Raw genomic sequence first — 21,032 nt, forward strand, 5'->3', positions numbered from 1 at the left:
AACCAGACACCTACTGCAAATTGGCCGCTCATTATTACACGTTCGTCGAATCGACGAGTCCATTTTGTTCCTGAACACTACACATTAGGCGTTTCGACGAATCAACATTTACGTGCATACCTTCGTCGAGCCCGGGTTCCCGGGTTCGATTCCCGGCGGGGTCAGGGATTTTCTCTGCCTCGTGATGGCTGGGTGTTGTGTGCTGTCCTTAGGTTAGTTAGATTTAAGTAGTTCTAAGTTCTAGGGGACTTATGACCACAGCAGTTGAGTCCCATAGTGCTCAGAGCCACCTTCCTCGATTTGATGCTATAGCTTCGGGACGAAATACGGTTTACCTGAGTGAAGAGCGGCGTAGGTCCCTTTCACCGGCGGAATCAGAGAGCCAACTGGACACACCCGCCTTCAAGCCACCCTTCCCCCTCCCCTCCCCCCCACCAGGCACTACTGTGAAGACCTCGAGCCCTCCCGACCGCAACAAGAGGGAGGCTTACTGAAGGGGAACGTGTTCGTCGAATCGACCAACAGTATTCTATGGTTAATCTGTGTAATGCCCACAGCATCGTCACAGAAGACTGTCTGAATTTTCCGAATTGTTTCCATCTGGTTGTCGCCCAGTTCAGTTTTTCCCGCCTGTCGATAGGGTCAGTTGCTCAGTTGCTGGCAAGCAGGAGTTGAGTTAGGTAGTATGTAATGCTCGCCTCGGTTTATCATTGCTAGGGAAATGACGGAACAACTAGAGAATCGCTATTGCATCAAGGAAACAAGTAGGAAGATTCAGACGGCGTTCGGTGACGATGCTACGCGCATTTATATACACTCCTGGAAATTGAAATAAGAACATCGTGAATTCATTGTCCCACGAAGGGGAAACTTTATTGACACATTCCTGGGGTCAGATACATCACATGATCACACTGACAGAACCACAGGCACATAGACACAGGCAACAGAGCATGCACAATGTCGGCACTAGTACAGTGTATATCCACATTTCGCAGCAATGCAGGCTGCTATTCTCCCATGGAGACGATCGTAGAGATCCTGGATGTAGTCCTGTAGAACGGCTTGTCATGCCATTTCCACCTGGCGCCTCAGTTGGACCAGCGTTCGTGCTGGACGTGCAGACCACGTGAGACGACGCTTCATCCAGTCCCAAACATGCTCAATGGGGGACAGATCCGGAGATCTTGCTGGCCAGGGTAGTTGACTTACACCTTCTAGAGCACGTTGGGTGGCACGGGATACATGCGGACGTGCATTGTCCTGTTGGAACAGCAAGTTCCCTTGCCGGTCTAGGAATGGTAGAACGATGGGTTCGATGACGGGTTGGATGTACCGTGCACTGTTCAGTGTCCCCTCGACGATCACCAGTGGTGTACGGCCAGTGTAGGAGATCGCTCCCCACACCATGATGCCGGGTGTTGGCCCTGTGTGCCTCGGTCGTATGCAGTCCTGATTGTGGCGCTCACCTGCACGGCGCCAAACACGCATACGACCATCATTGGCACCAAGGCAAAAGCGACTCTCATCGCTGAAGACGACACGTCTCCATTCGTCCCTCCATTCACGCCTGTCGCGACACCACTGGAGGCGGGCTGCACGATGTTGGGGCGTGAGCGGAAGACGGCCTAACGGTGTGCGGGACCGTAGCCCAGCTTCATGGAGACGGTTGCGAATGGTCCTCGCCGATACCCCAGGAGCAACAGTGTCCCTAATTTGCTGGGAAGTGGCGGTGCGGTCCCCTACGGCACTGCGTAGGATCCTACGGTCTTGGCGTGCATCCGTGCGTCGCTGCGGTCCGGTCCCAGGTCGACGGGCACGTGCACCTTCCGCCGACCACTGGCGACAACATCGATGTACTGTGGAGACCTCACGCCCCACGTGTTGAGCAATTCGGCGGTACGTCCACCCGGCCTCCCGCATGCCCACTATACGCCCTCGCTCAAAGTCCGTCAACTGCACATACGGTTCATGTCCACGCTGTCGCGGCATGCTACCAGTGTTAAAGACTGCGATGGAGCTCCGTATGCCACGGCAAACTGGCTGACACTGACGGCGGCGGTGCACAAATGCTGCGCAGCTAGCGCCATTCGACGGCCAACACCGCGGTTCCTGGTGTGTCCGCTGTGCCGTGCGTGTGATCATTGCTTGTACAGCCCTCTCGCAGTGTCCGGAGCAAGTATGGTGGGTCTGACACACCGGTGTCAATGTGTTCTTTTTTCCATTTCCAGGAGTGTATGTGCAGAATAACGATGTAGAAGGTTAATAAAGTTCGCTTTATTTACAAAGCTTTATGAGCTGTTCGAAGAGGTTTGAGGATTGCAGCCTGTCGTCGTGAACTTCACGACATTTCGACTGGATACCTGCCAGTCATCTTCAGATGAACCATCGAAGACTGACGAAGGCGCAGGTCGCAGGTCGCAAGAATACCGACCAATCCTTTGGTCTGAGGTACTGGAGGCTAAGCAGAAAACTGCTGTTCCTCCTCGATCTTCCTTAGTTGAGAATAGCTGGCCTCTTGCTGGATTCACCTGGAGTTATGCTGAATTTCAAACCAGTGTGGATTACACACTGAAGAGCCAAGAAACTGGTACACGCGCCTAATACCGCGTATGGCCCCAGCGAGCACGCAGAAGTGCCAAACATTACATGGCATGGACTCGACTAATGTCTGAAGGAGTGCTGGAGGGAATTGACACAATGATTCCTGCAGGGCTGTCCATAAATCCGTAAGAGTACGAGGGTGTGCAGATCGCTTGTCAACAGCACGTTGCAAGGCATCCCAAACATGCTCAATAAGGTTCATCTCTGTCATGAAATATATGTTAAAAATGACGTAATTCCTCCAGTTGTATTAAGGTGTTGTTTTTATTGGCAACTTGGAAGAGCAGTTCAACGGAATGGACAGTGTCTTGAAAGGAGGATATAAGATGAACATCAACAAAAGCAAAACGAGGATCATGGAATGTAGTCGAATTAAGTCGGGTGATGCTGAGGGAATTAGATTAGGAAATGAGACACTTAAAGTAGTAAAGGAGTTTTGCTATTTGGGGAGCAAAATAACTGATGATGGTCGAAGTAGAGAGGGTATAAAATGTAGACTGGCAATGGCAAGGAAAGCGTTTCTGAAGAAGAGAAATTTGTTAACATCGGGTATAGATTTAAGTGTGAGGAAGTGGTTTCTGAAAGTATTTGTACGGAGTGTAGCCATGTATGGAAGTGAAACGTGGACGATAAATACTTTGGACAAGAAGAGAATAGAAGCTTTCGAAATGTGGTGCTACAGAAGAATGCTGAAGATTAGATGGGTAGATCACGTAACTAATGAGGAGGTATTGAATAGAATTGGGGAGAAGAGGAGTTTGTGGCACAACTTGACAAGAAGAAGGGATCAGTTGGTAGGACATGTTCTGAGGCATCAAGGGATCAACAATTTAGTATTAGAGGGCAGCGTGGAGGGTAAAAATCGTAGAGGGAGACCAAGATATGAATACACTAAGCAGACTCAGAAGGATGTAGGTTGCAGTAAGTACTGGGAGATGAAGAAGCTTGCACAGGATAGAGTAGCATGGAGAGCTGCATCAAACCAGTCTCAGGACTGAAGACAACAACAACAACAACAGTTTCGATGTTGTTACAACATCATCTTCAGGCCTATACTTGTTGACAGTAACCGTATGTGTCACACACCACTTACTACACTAGTGTCTAAAGCTAGTAATTGATCAGTTAGTACCTGCCTTCCGCATGGAACACGCCTACCTCACCACTGACTACTACTGTTAGACGCATACGGTTACTGTAAACAAGTATGGGCCTGAAGATGATGTTGTAACAACATCGAAACTAGTTGCCAATAAAATCAACACCTTAATACAGCTGGAGGAATTATGTCATTTTTTAACATATATTATACCAGCTGATGTCCCAAGTCGTCCATTTTAATTATGGATATACGAAGATTGTCATGAAGTATGCTATTCAATACCGCTTCAACCGCACGCGAGCTATGTGCCAGCCATCCTGCATTACGTAGGAAATCAGCATACACTGCACCATTCAGATTGCCATCGATGAAATGGGGGCCAGTTATCCTTCCTCCCATAATGTCGCACCATACATTAACTCGCGAAGGTCGCTGATGTTCCACTTGTCGCAGACATCGTGGATGTTCCGTTGCCCAATAGTGCATATTATACCGGTTTACGTTACCGCTGTTGGTGAATGACGCTCCGTCGCTAAATAGAACGCGTGCAAAAAAATCTGTCATCGTCCCGTAATTTCTCTTGTGCCCAGTAGCAGAATTGTACACGACGTTTTAAGTCGTCGCCATGCAATTCCTTGTGCGTATAATTATGGTACGGGTGCAATCGATGATGTTGATGTAGCATTCTTAACACCGACGTATTTGAGATTCCCGATCCTCGCGCAATTTGTCTGCTACTAATGTGCGAATTAGCGGCGACAGGAGCCAAAACACCTACTTTGGGATCATCATTTGTTGCAGGTCGTGGTTGACGTTTCACATGCGGCTGAACACTTCCTGTTTCCTTAAATAACGTAAGTATCCGGCGAACGGTCCGGACACTTGGATGATGTCGTCTAGGATACCGAGCAGTATACATAGCACACGCCTGTGGGGCATTTTGATCACAATAGCCATACATCAACACGATATCGACCTTTTCCGCAATTGGTAAACGGTCCATTTTAACACGGGTAATGCATCACGAAGCAAATACCGTCAGCAATGGCTGAATGTTACGTGATACCACGTACTTATACGTTTGTGACTGTTACAGCGCCATCTATCACAAAGCGAAAAAAGTGCTCCAACTAATACATTCATATTTCTTTACGTACTACACAAAAAAATGGGGGTTACTATTTTAAAAAAAACGCAGTTGATATCCGTCTGACCTATGTGACCTATGGCAGCGCCATCTAGTGGGCTAACCATAGCGCCATCTGGCTTCCCCCTTCAAGCTAGACGAGTTTCTTTCGTTGTAGTTTCTTCGTTTGACGCTTATTTTGTGAGATATTTGGCCCAGTGACTATCAATCGATATATATATATATATATATATATATATATATATATATATATATATGTGTGTGTGTGTGTGTGTGTGCGTGTGTGTGTGTGTGTGTGTGTGTGTGTGTGCCTGATATTATTCTAAGAGATCTCATTTCCAGAGTGGCTCATGCGTTTAAAGTACAAAATCCTAGGTAACTGAATTTTGTTCACTGTTGTGTCCCCCTTACCCTCCATCTCTACACCCTTCATCTCCTTTCCCAAGGTGGTTTCCATCAACTCCCCCTCCTGGATAATGCCTTATCTCCCTCCATGTATCCCTCCTATCAACTCTGATCCTCACCCCCCTCCTTTCCTCCATTCTTTTCCTGGGCTCCGTCTCCCCCCCCCCTTCCATCCCCTTTTTATTTATTTATTTATTTATTGTTCCGTGGGACCAAATTAAGGAGAAGTCTCCATGGTCATGGAACGAGTCAATACATGAAATTATAACACGATATTAGAAACAGATAAAATGAAATATTAAAAAAAACATATTCAGGTGACAAGTCGTAAGTTTAAATGAAGACAATCAACAATGTAACACTGGAATTTGCTTAATTTTTTAGCTCTTCCAGGAGCTCCTCGACAGAATAGAAGGAGTGAGCCATGAGGAAACTCTTCAGTTTAGACTTAAAAGAGTTTGGGCTACTGCTAAGATTTTTGAGTTCTTGTGGTAGCTTATTGAAAATGGATGCAGCAGAATACTGCACTCCTTTCTGCACAAGAGTCAAGGAAGTGCATTCTACATGCAGATTTGATTTCTGCCTAGTATTAACTGAGTGAAAGTGCTAACTCTTGGGAATAGGCTAATATTGCTAACAACAAACGACATTAAAGAAAATATATACTGTGAGGGCAATGTCAGAATTCCCAGATTTTTGAATAGGGGTCGACAAGAGGTTCTCGAACTCACACCACATATAGCTCGAACAGCCCGTTTTTGAGCCAAAAATGCCCTTTTTGAATCAGAAGAATTACCCCAAAAAATAATACCATACGACATAAGCGTATGAAAATATGCGAAGTAGACTACCTTTCGTGTTGAAGTGTCACTTATTTCAGATACTGTTCTAATGGTAAATAAAGCAGCATTTAGCTTCTGAACAAGATCCTGGACATGGGCTTTCCACAACAGCTTACTATCTATCCGAACGCCTAGGAATTTGAACTGTTCCGTCTCGCTTATAATATGCTCATTCTGTCTGATCAAAATATCGGTTGTTGTTGAATTGTGAGTTAGAAACTGTAAAAACTGAGTCTTACTGTGATTTAGCATCAAATTATTTTCCACAAGCCACGAACTTATTTCATGAACTACACTATTTGTTACTGTTTCAATATTACACACAAGATCCTTCACTATCAAGCTGGTGTCATCAGCAAACAGAAATATTTTTGAATCACCTGTAATACTAGAAGGCATGTCATTTATATAAATAAGAAACAGCAGTGGCCCCAGCACCGACCCTTGGGGAACGCCCCACTTAACAGTGCCCCATTGGGACTGAACATCACTACCACTCTCAATATTGCGGAGAATTACCCTCTGCTTTCTGTTCTTAAAGTAAGAGGCGAACCAATTGTAAGCTACTCCCCTTACTCCATAATGGTCCAACTTCTGCGACCCTTGGGGAACGCCCCACTTAACAGTGCCCCATTGGGACTGAACATCACTACCACTCTCAATATTGCGGAGAATTACCCTCTGCTTTCTGTTCTTAAAGTAAGAGGCGAACCAATTGTAAGCTACTCCCCTTACTCCATAATGGTCCAACTTCTGCGACCCTTGGGGAACGCCCCACTTAACAGTGCCCCATTGGGACTGAACATCACTACCACTCTCAATATTGCGGAGAATTACCCTCTGCTTTCTGTTCTTAAAGTAAGAGGCGAACCAATTGTAAGCTACTCCCCTTACTCCATAATGGTCCAACTTCTGCAGTAATATTTTGTGGTCAACACAGTCAAAAGCCTTCGTTAAATCAAAGAAAACACCTAGCGTTCGCAACCTTTTATTTAATCCGTCCAAAACCTCACAGAGAAAAGAGAATATAGCATTTTCAGTTGTTAAACCATTTCTAAAACCAAACTGAACATTTGACAGCAAATTATGTGAATTTAAATGCTCCAGTAACCTTGTATATACAACCTTCTCGATAACTTTAGCAAACACCGATGGCATAGAAATAGGTCTAAAATTGTCAACATTATCAGTGTCTCCCTTTTTATAAAGTGGCTTCACTACCGAGTACTTTAATCGGTCAGGAAACCGACCACTCCTAAAGGAAAAGTTACAGATATGGCTGAGAACTGGGCTAACATACATAGAACAATACTTCAGTATTCTGCTAGATACCCCGTCATATCCATGAGAGTTCTTGGTCTTTAGTGATTTAATTATTAACTCAATCTCCCTCTTGTCAGTATCATGGAGGAGCATTTCAGGTAACAGTCTCGGAACACGTTTTTCTAAGAGCGCTATATGATTCCCTGTTGGGACTAGGTTTCTATTTAGTTCCCCTGCTATATTCAGAAAGTGATTATTAAATACTGTACATATATGCGACTTACCAGTAACACAGACATTCCCACTACGCACTGATTCTATATCCTCGACCTGTCTCTGCAGACCAGCCACTTCCTTTACGACTGACCACATGGTTTTAATTTTATCCTGAGACTTAGCTATTCTATCTGCATACCACATACTTTTTGCCTTCCTAATAACATTTTTAAGCACCTTACAATACTGTTTGTAATGAGCTGCTGCATTTAGATTTTGACTGTTTCTAACGTTTTGATATAATTGCCATTTTGTTCTACAAGATATTCTTATCCCTCTAGTCAGCCACCCAGGCTGCCTGTTTGTGCTAGTACCCTGTTTTAAACGTTCTAACGGAAAGCAACTTTCAAAGAGCATGAGAAAAGTCTTGAGAAAAGCATTATAATTATCGTCTACGTCTTTTTTCTCCACCTACCCTCTCTCTGCCCCGCTTCTCTCCCTCGAGTCCTTTTGCATTTCCCTCCTCTGCCTTTTCCCATTCCCTCTCGCGTCTGCCCTGCCTCTCTCCCCTCTTATGAGTCCTCTCCCTCCTTTGGTTCCCCCACCCCCCGCTTCCGTTTTTTCCTCTCCTCCCTCCATGTTTTCCCCCTCATCCAGGTCCCTTCCCCCTCATGTGCCCTTGGCTAGGGAGTGTCATCTTTGTGCCGACATTTTGGTGCAGTGTTTTACAGTGAGTGTTCAGTGTTGTGTGGCTTTTGGGAAGTGTTGCGAACGGACATCATACTGTCGCTGGGCGTGATTTTTTATCTCTTGCGAACAGAAACCAGACTGTCGCCATGTTTTTTTTTTAAATTGTGTGTTTATCGTGTTACTTGTCTGATACCTGTGTATTTTATTAGCATTGCCAACCCCTTTGCTTTACGTTTTACCTTTCCACAATTTTCCGCCGTTTTACGATTTAAGTCACCATTTTATCGCCTGCTTTTATTGTTTCTTTTCTTCTTGATGATGATGATGATGTCCCATACTCCGTGACGGAGCGTAGGGGAACGATGCGGGAGACCCGCACCGCCGTACTAGGCAAGGTCCTAGTAGAGGTGGTTTGCCATTGCCTTCCTCCGATCGTAATGGGGATGAATGATGATGATGAAGACGACGCAAGAACACCCAGTCATCTCGAGGCAGGAAAAATCCCTGACACCGCCGGGAATCGAACCCGGGAGCCAGTGATCGGGAAGCGAGAACGTTACCGCGAGACCACGTTTTTAAATAGTCTGTAGGCTGTATAGCAGAGTATGTAGTGTCCCTTTTGCAATATTCACCATTATCGAGGTAAAAAATAAATAAAAATGACTGTATGTGACTCAAAATGAATTGCAAACATTGATTTATCATTGATTTAACTGTAAAAATATACAATATATATCGATAAATGCAGAAAAGACATTATTTTTAGTGTATGAGATTATAATGTGTAAGTAATTAAAAGAAGTATTATCATCTCTGTAAGAGTATAAAACACAATGCAATGTTCATTCTTCGGTCTAGTCTGTTTTGTTCTGTTCGTTCTGGTGTTAGCTGGATGAAGGTACGCAAGCTATTGTGCTGCGCTAGCATTTGTTTCTGTCGTAGCGTAATTGCAAATATTTAATGGTGTAAACTGTGTCCTAGTAAGAATATATTAGTATAAAGTGATCTCCGTGTGTTATTTCAAGAACCTACGCCACATTTATCTTATGAAAAGAATATTTAATGAAAATTATTTAGCATGTTTCCCGCTGCTGCGGAGCGAGTAACAGTAATCTCTGACTGTTAACAATTAGCCGCCATTACGCGGTACATTTAAAAATATTTTTTCACAGCACAATGTCTGATAGCCGGAGCGGAAGAAATTAAGTAAAAATATTCAGTGAGATTAATTGAAGTAATCCAGTGAAATAATTTTATTAAAACTTGTCTATTTTCTGTGATAGTAATAATTTCAGAGCTGAGTACTACTACGCTATTGCATTTACAGTAATTTGTAGGCAGCCTGGCGCTCGATAAAACCAGATATAATACACTCCTCGAAATTGAAATAAGAACACCGTGAATTCATTGTCCCAGGAAGGGGAAACTTTATTGACACATTCCTGGGGTCAGATACATCACATGATCACACTGACAGAACCACAGGCACATAGACACAGGCAACAGAGCATGCACAATGTCGGCACTAGTACAGTGTATATCCACCTTTCGCAGCAATGCAGGCTGCTATTCTCCCATGGAGACGATCGTAGAGATGCTGGATGTAGTCCTGTGGAACGGCTTGCCATGCCATTTCCACCTGGCGCCTCAGTTGGCGAGCGTTCGTGCTGGACGTGCAGACCGCGTGAGACGACGCTTCATCCAGTCCCAAACATGCTCAATGGGGGACAGATCCGGAGATCTTGCTGGCCAGGGTAGTTGACTTACACCTTCTAGAGCACGTTGGGTGGCACGGGATACATGCGGACGTGCATTGCCCTGTTGGAACAGCAAGTTCCCTTGCCGGTCTAGGAATGGTAGAACGATGGGTTCGATGACGGTTTGGATGTACCGTGCACTATTCAGTGTCCCCTCGACGATCACCAGTGGTGTACGGCCAGTGTAGGAGATCGCTCCCCACACCATGATGCCGGGTGTTGGCCCTGTGTGCCTCGGTCGTATGCAGTCCTGATTGTGGCGCTCACCTGCACGGCGCCAAACACGCATACGACCATCATTGGCACCAAGGCAGAAGCGACTCTCATCGCTGAAGACGACACGTCTCCATTCGTCCCTCCATTCACGCCTGTCGCGACACCACTGGAGGCGGGCTGCACGATGTTGGGGCGTGAGCGGAAGACTGCCTAACGGTGTGCGGGACCGTAGCCCAGCTTCATGGAGACGGTTGCGAATGGTCCTCGCCGATACCCCAGGAGCAACAGTGTCCCTAATTTGCTGGGAAGTGGCGGTGCGGTCCCCTACGGCACTGCGTAGGATCCTACGGTCTCGGCGTGCATCCGTGCGTCGCTGCGGTCCGGTCCCAGGTCGACGGGCACGTGCACCTTCCGCCGACCACTGGCGACAACATCGATGTACTGTGGAGACCTCACGCCCCACGTGTTGAGCAATTCGGCGGTACGTCCACCCGGCCTCCCGCATGCCCACTATACGCCCTCGCTCAAAGTCCGTCAACTGCACATACGGTTCACGTCCACGCTGTCGCGGCATGCTACCAGTGTTAAAGACTGCGATGGAGCTCCGTATGCCACGGCAAACTGGCTGACACTGACGGCGGCGGTGCACAAATGCTGCGCAGCTAGCGCCATTCGACGGCCAACACCGCGGTTCCTGGTGTGTCCGCTGTGCCGTGCGTGTGATCATTGCTTGTACAGCCCTCTCGCAGTGTCCGGAGCAAGTATGGTTGGTCTGACACACCGGTGTCAATGTGTTCTTTTTTCCATTTCCAGGAGTGTAGTAACATTACTTTTTTTTAAGAGATATAATACGTACTAAGCTGCTGCTAGCCCGCCGCCTTCAGGAGAATCGAAATTGAATAACGGAAAAAAAACTCAATTTTGTGAAAAAGCGGACATGTGGGGGTGTTTGTGGATACTCCCGTGCAGTGTAGGCGCCGTACCTTGCTCGTGCTCGGTGAGGCTGCGTCCCCTGGTGGTGGCGGCGGCCAGAGAGACCACCATGACGGAGGCCGGCGGCAGCAGCGGCGCCAGCGCGGCCGCGACGGCGCCGCCCCCGAGCCCGCCCCCGAACGCCACGCCCCCGTAGCCGGCGCCGCCCCCGCCGCCGCCGGCGCTGGCGCAGCCGAGGCGCCTGGCGACGGCGGCGTAGGCGGCGCCGGGCCGGACGAGCGCCTCCAGCTCGGGGAAGCGGCGGCCGTAGAGGCCGCGCAGCAGCGCGTGCGCCGCGCCCAGGTCGCCGTCCAGGTCGCTGCACGCCGCGCTCGCCTCCCACACCGTGCTCGGCTGCTCGCACCCGCTCGCCACCTGCGGGGCAGTCGGCCGGAGGCGTGCACGCGTGAGCTGCCACCGCAGTCGGCGAAAAAAGGGGAATACCCGCGCAAGTGCGAGTAGCACTCGCTCTACAGGACTTCCACACAAACTTACTCACGGGTAGACACTATATATTTCTTTACTAGCCGTTGCTACAGGGTGTTTCAAAAATGAACGGTATATTTGAAACGGCAATAAAAACTAAATGAGCAGCGATAGAAATACACCGTTTGTTGCAATATGCTTGGGACAACAGTACATTTTCAGGCGGACAAACATTCGAAATTACAGTAGTTACAATTTTCAACAACAGATGGCGCTGCAAGTGATGTGAAAGATATAGAAGACAACGCAGTCTGTGGGTGCGCCATTCTGTACGTTGTGTTTCTGCTGTAAGCGTGTGCTGTTCACAACGTGCAAGTGTGCTGTAGACAACATGGTTTATTCCTTAGAACAGAGGATTTTTCTGGTGTTGGAATTCCACCGCCTAGAACACAGCGTTGTTGCAACAAGACGAAGTTTTCAACGGAGGTTTAATGTAACCAAAGGACCGAAAAGCGATACAATAAAGGATCTGTTTGAAAAATTTCAACGGCCTGGGAACGTGACAGATGAACGTGCCGGAAAGGTAGGGCGACCGCGTACGGCAACCACAGAGGGCAACGCGCAGCTACTGCAGCAGGTGATCCGACAGCGGCCTCGGGTTTCCGTTCGCTGCGTTGCAGCTGCGGTCCAAATGACGCCGACGTCCACGTATCGTCTCGTGCGCCAGAGTTTACACCTCTATCCGTACAAAATTCAAACGCGGCAACCCCTCAGCGCCGCTACCATTGCTGCACGAGAGACATTCGCTAACGATATAGTGCACAGGATTGATGACGGCGATATGCATGTGGGCAGCATTTGGTTTACTGACGGAGCTTATTTTTACCTGGACGGCTTCGTCAATAAAGAGAACTGGCGCATATGGGGAACCGAAAAGCCCCATGTTGCAGTCCCATCGTCCCTGCATGCTCAAAAAGTACTGGTCTGGCCCGCCATTTCTTCCAAAGGAATCATTGGCCCATTTTTCAGATCCGAAACGATTACTGCATCACGCTATCTGGACATTCTTCGTGAATTTGTGGCGGTACAAACTGCCTTAGACGACACTGCGAACACCTCGTGGTTTATGCAAGATGGTGCCCGGCCACATCGCACGGCCGACGTCTTTAATTTCCTGAATGAATATTTCGATGATCGTGTGATTGCTTTGGGCTATCCGAAACATACAGGAGGCGGCGTGGATTGGCCTCCCTATTCGCCAGACATGAACTCCTGTGACTTCTTTCCGTGGGGACACTTGAAAGACCAGGTGTACCGCCAGAATCCAGAAACAATTGAACAGCTGAAGCAGTACATCTCATCTGCATGTGAAGCCATTCCGCCAGACACGTTGTCAAAGGTTTCGGGTAATTTCATTCAGAGACTACGCCATATTATTGCTACGCATGGTGGATATGTGGAAAATATCGTACTATAGAGTTTCCCAGACCGCAGCGCCATCTGTTGTTGAAAATTGTAACTACTGTAATTTCGAAAGGTTGTCTGCCTGAAAATGAACTGTTGTCCCAAGCATATTGCAACAAACGGTGTATTTCTATCGCTGCTCGTTTACTTTTTATTGCCGTTTCAAACATACCGGTCATTTTTGAAACACCCTGTAGCTGCTTCCTCTACATCTACAGCTGCATGGATACTCTGCAAAAACGCTTAAGTGAAGTTAGAATCGAAAAATAATTTTGTTCACATTTTCGGAGTTTTATCTCATTATAAATTTCTCAATTATATATACAGGGTGTTACAAAAAGGTACGGCCAAACTTACAGGAAACATTCCTCACACACAAATAAAGAAAAGATGTTATGCGGACATGTGTCCGGAAACGCTTAATTTCCATGTTAGAGCTCATTTTAGTTTCGTCACTATGTACTGTACTTCCTCGATTCACCGCCACGATTTCATACGGGATACTCTACCTGTGCTGCTACAACATGTGTCTTTACAAGTACGACACAACTTGTGGTTCATGCACGATGGAGCTCCTGCACATTTCAGTCGAAGTTTTCGTACGCTTCTCAACAACAGATTCGGTGACCGACGGATTCGTAGAGGCGGACCAATTCCGTGGCCTCCACGCTCTCCTGACCTCAACCCTCTCGACTTTCATTTATGGGGGATTTGAAAGCTCTCGTCTACGCAACCCCGGTACCAAATGTAGAGACTCTTCGTGCTCGTATTGTGGACGGCTGTGATACAATACGCCATTCTCCAGGGCTGCATCAGCGCATCAGGGATTCCGTGCGACGGAGGGTGGATGCACGTATCCTCGCTAACGGAGGACATTTTGAACATTTCCTGTAACAAAGTGTTTGAAGTCACGCGGGTACGTTCTGTTGCTGTGTGTTTCCATTCCATGATTAATGTGATTTGAAGAAAAGTAATAAAATGAGCTCTAACATGGAAAGTAAGCGTTTCCGGACACACGTCCACATAACATATTTTCTTTCTTTGTGTGCGAGTAATGTTTCCTGAAAGTTTGCCCGTACCTTTTTGTAACACCCTGTATATATACAGGGTGAGTCACCTAACATTACCGCTGGATATATTTCGTAAACCACATCAAATACTGACGAATCGATTCCACAGACCGAACGTGAGGAGAGGGGCTAGTGTAACAGGTTAATACAAACCATAAAAAAATGCAGGGAAGTATGATTTTTAACACAAACCTACGTTTTTTTAAATTGAACCCCGTTAGTTTTGTTATCACATCTGAACATATAAACAAATACGTAATCAGTGCCGTTTGTTGCATTGTAAAATGTTAATTACATCCGGAGATATTGTAACCTAAAGTTGACGCTTGACTACCACTCCTCCGCTGTTCGATCGTGTGTATCGGAGAGCACCGAATTACGTAGGGATCCAGAGGGAACGGTGATGGACCTTAGGTACAGAAGAGACTGGAACAACGCATTACGTCCACATGCTAACACCTTTTTATTGGTCTTTTCACTGACGCACATGTACATTGCCATGAGGGGTGAGGTACACGTTCGACGGGCGTTTCATAAGACGTGGAGGACGCATAAATTGGCCAGTCCGTTCTCCTGATCTTACATCTCTGGACTTCTTTCTGTGGGGTACATTAAAGAAGAATGTGTACCGTGATGTGCCTACAAACCCAGAGGATATGAAACAACGTATTGTGGCAGCCTGCGGCGACATTACACCAGATGGACTGCGGCGTGTACGACATTCATTACGCCAGAGATTGCAATTGTGTGCAGCAAATGATGGCCACCACATTGAACATCTATTGGCCTCACATGTCGGGACACACTCTATTCCACTCCGTAATTGAAAACGGAAAGCACGTGTGTACGTGTACCTCACCCCTCATGGTAATGTACATGTGCGTCAGTGAAAAAGACCAATAAAAAGGTGTTTGCATGTGAACGTAATGTGCTGTTCCAGTCTCTTCTGTACCTAAGGTCCATCACCGTTCCCTTTGGATCCCTGCGTAATTAAGTGCTCTCCGATACACACGATCGAACAGCGGAGGAGTGGTACTCAAGCGTCAACTTTAGGTTACAATATCTCCGGATGTAATTAACATTTTACAATGCAACAAACGGCACTGCTTACTTATTTGTTTATATGTTCAGATGTGCTAACAAAACTAATGGGGTTCCATTTAAAAAGTTTATTTCTTGAAGGCTTTTTTCATTTATTAATGTTTGTACAGTTTTGCATATACTTTTAGTAGTGTGAATGATGCGTAAATGTGGTCTAAAGTATATATTTGGATCATTGTTCTACTGATGAACGCTGTACGTACTAGTGTGAGAAAGTTTGAAGAATGCAGACGACGGGGAATTTTGTATCATAATACAGGGTGATTCAAAAAGAATACCACAACTTTAAAAATGTGTATTTAATGAAAGAAACATAATATAACCTTCTGTTATACACCATTACGAAGAGTATTTAAAAAGGTTTTTTTTCACTCAAAAACAAGTTCAGAGATGTTCAATATGGCCCCCTCCAGACACTCGAGCAATATCAACCCGATACTCCAACTCGTTCCACACTCTCTGTAGCATATCAGGCGTAACAGTTTGGATAGCTGCTGTTATTTCTCGTTTCAAATCATCAATGGTGGCTGGGAGAGGTGGCCGAAACACCATATCCTTAACATACCCCCATAAGAAAAAATCTCAGGGGGTAAGATCAGGGCTTCTTGGAGGCCAGTGATGAAGTTCTCTGTCACGGGCTGCCTGGCGGCCGATCCATCGCCTCGGGTAGTTGACGTTCAGGTTTCATAACTAACCTTTTTCGTAGGACTCTCCATGCAGTTGATTGTGGAATTTGCAGCTCTCTGCTAGCTCTGCGAGTCGATTTTCCTGGGCTGCGAACAAATGCTTGCTGGATGCGTGCTACATTTTCATCACTCGTTCTCGGCCGTCCAGAACTTTTCCCTTTGCACAAACACCCATTCTCTGTAAACTGTTTATACCAACGTTTAATACACCACCTATCAGGAGGTTTAACACCATACTTCGTTCGAAATGCACGCTGAACAACTGTCCTCGATTCACTTCTGCCGTACTCAATAACACAAAAAGCTTTCTGTTGAGCGGTCGCCATCTTAGCATCAACTGACGCTGACGCCTAGTCAACAGCGCCTCAAGCGAACAAATGTACAACTAAATGAAACTTTATAGCTCCCTTAATTCGCCGACAGATAGTGCTTAGCTCTGCCTTTTGTCGTTGCAGAGTTTTAAATTCCTAAAGTTGTGGTATTCTTTTTGAATCACCCTGTATGTTAAGTAAGTGTATGGTAAAAAGAAAGCTAATTCGACTGCAGACGAAAATAGTTAATAAAGTAAAGCATAAACCAAATATCAGAATGTTAAATATTTATTTCGGGAAAAAGTACTGCTCGAAAGTGTGTTATTTGTCGATTGGTTAGTCATGAAATCCGCGGACGAACGCGAATAATTTTTTTGTATTGGCCTTACAGAAAACTGCCCGATCAGAGCGGAGTATTCTTCGCGAGTCTTTTCTCTTGGAGAAGGAGAATGCGTACAGCAGGCTAAGGGAGTCTGAGCCCAGCCTTTCCATGGCACGGTCGTCTGTACTATGAGCTCCGAAGGAAGTTATGTAATTTGCCGGGTTCAGTTGTGCTACATCTTTCAAAGGTATTTTAAAGTGGTGGAATATTTATTTCGGTGTGGGGTCTTTTTTTCAGTGTACGGATATCTTAAGTAAATTTGTGTATGAGAAAAGACTGGCATATTGATCAGATCGGTGACTAAAAGCTTGAGTGCATTACACACCGGTAAACTTAATACACTCATGCTCATAAATTAAGGATAATGCTGATACATGGTGAAACAACGCTCTGGCGGGCGGTTTGCGGGTTTAAATCACCTCGGAGTATGACCGTGCGGTGCATTTGACCTGCGGTCGTCGCACGGTGGCGCTGGCAGCAGTCCACATAAGCAGAGGTGTGTTGGTGCATGTCAGAGTACGGTGCAGCGAGTAAGTGTCCAAGGAATAGAAAAGCAACTGGAATCACTCAACAGAGGGAAGTTCACTGGACCTGACGGGATACCAATTCGATTCTACACAGAGTACGCGAAAGAACTTGCCCCCCTTCTAACAGCCGTGTACCGCAAGTCTCTAGACGAACGGAAGGTTCCAAATGATTGGAAAAGAGCACAGGTAGTCCCAGTCTTCAAGAAGGGTCGTCGAGCAGATGCGCAAAACTATAGACCTATATCTCTGACGTCGATCTGTTGTAGAATTTTAGAACATGTTTTTTGCTCGAGTATCATGTCGTTTTTGGAAACCGAGAATCTACTCTGTAGGAGTCAACACGGATTCCGGAAACAGCGATCGTGTGAGACCCAACTCGCTTTATTTGTTCATGACACCCAGAAAATATTAGATACAGGCTCCCAGGTAGATGCTATTTTCTTTGAATTCCGGAAGGCGTTCGATACAGTTCCGCACTGTCGCCTGATAAACAAAGTAAGAGCCTACGGAATATCAGACCAGATGTGTGGCTGGATTGAAGAGTTTTTAGCAAACAGGACACAGCATGTTTTTATCAACGGAGAGACGTCTACAGACGTTAAAGTAACCTCTGGCGTGCCACAGGGGAGTGTTATGAGACCATTGCTTTTCACAGGACAAGGAAGTTGCAGCATTATAAAATTGCAGCGAAATGCAGGAAGGTCTGCAGCGGATAGTCCCTTGGTGCAGGGAGTGACAACTGATCCTTAACACAGACAAAAGTAAAGTATTGCGAATATAAAAGAAGGATCCTTTATTGTATGATTATATGACAGCGGAACAAACACTGGTAGCAGTTACTTCTGTAAAATATCTGGGAGTATGCGTACGGAACGATTTGAAGTGGAATGATCATATAACATTAATTGTTGGTAAGGCGGGTGCCAGGTTGAGATTCATTGGGAGAGTCCTTAGACAATGTAGTCCATCAACAAAGGAGGTGGCTTACAAAACACTCGTTCGACCTATACTTGAGTATTGCTTCAGTGTGGGATCCGTACCAGGACGGGTTGACAGAGGAGTCAGAGAAGATCCAAAGAAGAGCGGCGCGTTTCGTCACAGGGTTATTTGGTAACCGTGATAGCGCTACAGAGATGTTTAGCAAACTCGAGTGGCAGACTCTGCAAGAGAGGCGCTCTGCATCGCGGTATAGCTTGCTGTCCAAGTTTGTAGAGGGTGCGTTTCTGGATGAGGTATCTAATATATTGCTTCCCCCTACTTATACCTCCCGAGGAGATCACGAGCGTAAAATTAGAGAGATTAGAGCCCGCACGGAGGCTTTCCGGCAGTCGTTCTTCCCGTGGACCATGCGCGACTGGAACAGGAAAGGTAGGTAACGACAGTGGCACGTAAAGTGCCCTCCGCCACACACCGTTGGGTAGCTTGCGGAGTATAAATGTAGATGTAGATGTAGAAGTGTGCAGACGTTTTCAGTCGTGCTAATGGTGACTGTGTGTTGAAAATGGCTCAAATAACACACACTGATGACGTTATGAGGGGTAGAATACTAGGGCGACTGGAGGCTGGTCAAACACAGCAGGTCGTAGCACGGGCCCTCTGTGTGCAACAAAGTGTGATCTCAAGATTCCAGCAGATAGGAAACGTGTCCAGGCGCTACAGTACGTCCACAGCGTACAACACCACAAAAAGACCGATATCTCACCACCAGCGCCCACAGACGACCACAGGTAGCCTTGCTCGGGACCTTACCGCAGCCGCTGGAACAGTTGTCTCCAGACACACAGTCTGCAGACGACTGAACAGACACGGTTTATTCGCCCGGAGACCTGCAAGGTGCTTTCCACTGAACACAGAAGAGCCCGTAACGCCTGGTGTCAAGAACACAGTACATGGTCATCGGAATACTGGTCCCAGGTTATGCTCACAGACGAGTCCAGGTATAGTCAGAACAGTGATTCTCGCTGGGCTTTCATCTGGCGTGAACCAGGAGCCAGATAGCAACCCCTTAATCTCCTTGCCGGCCGGAGTGGTCGAGCGGTTCTAGGCGCTTCAGTCTGGAACCGCGTGACCGCTACGTTCGCAGGTTCGAATCCTGCCTCGGGCATGAATGTGTGTGATGTCTTTATAGGTTAGTTAGGTTTAAGTAGTTCTAAGTTCTGGTGGACTGATGACCTCAGATGTTAAGTCCCATAGTGCTCAGAGCCATTTGAGCCTTAATCTCCTTGAAAGGGAACTGTATGGAGGTCGTGGTTTGATGGTGTGGGGTGGGATTATGATTGGTGCATGTACACCCCTGCACGTCTTTGACAGAGGAACTGTAACAGGTCAGGTGCATCTGGATGTCATTTTGCACCAGTACGTCCGCCTTTTCAGGGGTGTAGAGGGTGCCACCTTTCTTCTGATGGATGATAGCGCACGGCCCCACCGAGCTGCCATCATGGAGGAGTACTTTGAAACAGAAGATATCAGGCGAATGGAGTGGCCTGCCTGTTCTCCAGACCTAAACCCCATCGAGCACATCTGGGATGCTCTCGGTCGACGTATCGCTGCACGTCTTCAAACCCCTACGACACTTCAGGAGCTCCGACAGGCACAGGTGCAAGAATGGGAGGCTATACCCCAGCAGCTGCTCGACCACCTGATCCAGAGTATGCCAACCCGTTGTGCGGCCTGTGTACGTGTGCACGGTGATCATATCCCATATTGATGTCGGGGTACATGCGCAGGAAACAGTGGCATTTTGTAGCACATGTGTTTCGGGACGCTTTTCTCAACTTATCACCAATACTGTGGGCTTACAGATCTGTGGCGTGTGTGTTCCCTATGTGCCTATGCTATTAGCGCCAGTTTTGTGTAGTGCCACGTTGTCTGGCACCACATTCTGCAATTATCGTTAATTTATGAGCATGAGTGTAGTATGGCGAATATTTTCTTTTAAAAATAATCCGTGCTTAGGAGCTGTTCAGATTTCCGGAAATACGTTACCATAAACTTGCTAACGTGAATTAAAGGGTTTGTGCATTACTGTGTTAGGATTAGCACGGGTTTGGCAGTGAACGTGTACATCTCAAGGTTCAGAATATACCGAAGTTTTGCCAGTATTCAACTTTCATTCAAAATTAAGACCTTTTCCCAATGATTAGAATATTTACGTTGTATGCAGCCTGGTGCGAGTTTCAGTACGGTAGGTTTCTGCTCGGCTTTCCTACCGGCGATCTGCTGCAACGAGTTCACAGGTAGGCGCAGGTGAAGGACGAAGGTAACCGCGCCGTCGCACTGTGGGACCAAACTGCTGAGGTCATCGATCGCTGGGCTTACACACTACTTAATCTAACTTAAACTAACTTACGCTACGGACAAGACATACACACACACACACACACACACACACATGCCCGAGGGAGGACTAGAATCTCCGACAGGGAGAGCCGCGTGAACCGTGGCAAGGCGCCCTAGACCGCGCGGCTACCTCCCGCGGCTTCTTGAGGACATTCCGCCGCAACGAGAAAGTCTTTCCGGTAATGACGTCCACTCCAAATCCTTTATCGTATCTGTGACACTCTCTCCTATATTGCACGATAATACAAAACGTGCTGCTCTTTTTTGAACTTTCTCGACGCACTCCGTAAAGCACACGGACCGTGCATCCGAACGTTGAGCATTGAGCGTGCCGAGTTTCTGACGTCATGGCGTGGAATAACACGTTCGGGAGTCTTTCCGAACGTGCATAGCGATATGTAGCATGTCAGATATTTTGAGCGTGCGTCTGAGTGTTGACCAATGGGATGGCAGAACGCCATCTACGTCACGTGCACGCCATCTCCCTTCAGCACAGAGCTGTGAGGCGCCAT

General features: G+C 46.8%; 1 protein-coding gene across 1 annotated transcript in view; it reads right to left on the minus strand.

The window, feature by feature from the left end:
- Window positions 1-21,032, minus strand: part of LOC126108215 (U4/U6 small nuclear ribonucleoprotein Prp31-like) — a 138,408-nt gene that overhangs the window by 69,227 nt on the left and 48,149 nt on the right. The window contains exon 2 of the mRNA XM_049913449.1: window positions 11,226-11,625. Within this exon, the coding sequence (XP_049769406.1) occupies window positions 11,226-11,625 (400 nt within the window). The remainder of the gene's footprint in view (window positions 1-11,225; window positions 11,626-21,032) is intronic.

Source organism: Schistocerca cancellata, chromosome 11 (assembly GCF_023864275.1).
Source record: "Schistocerca cancellata isolate TAMUIC-IGC-003103 chromosome 11, iqSchCanc2.1, whole genome shotgun sequence".
In the NCBI taxonomy this organism is placed as follows: Eukaryota; Metazoa; Arthropoda; class Insecta; order Orthoptera; family Acrididae; genus Schistocerca; species Schistocerca cancellata.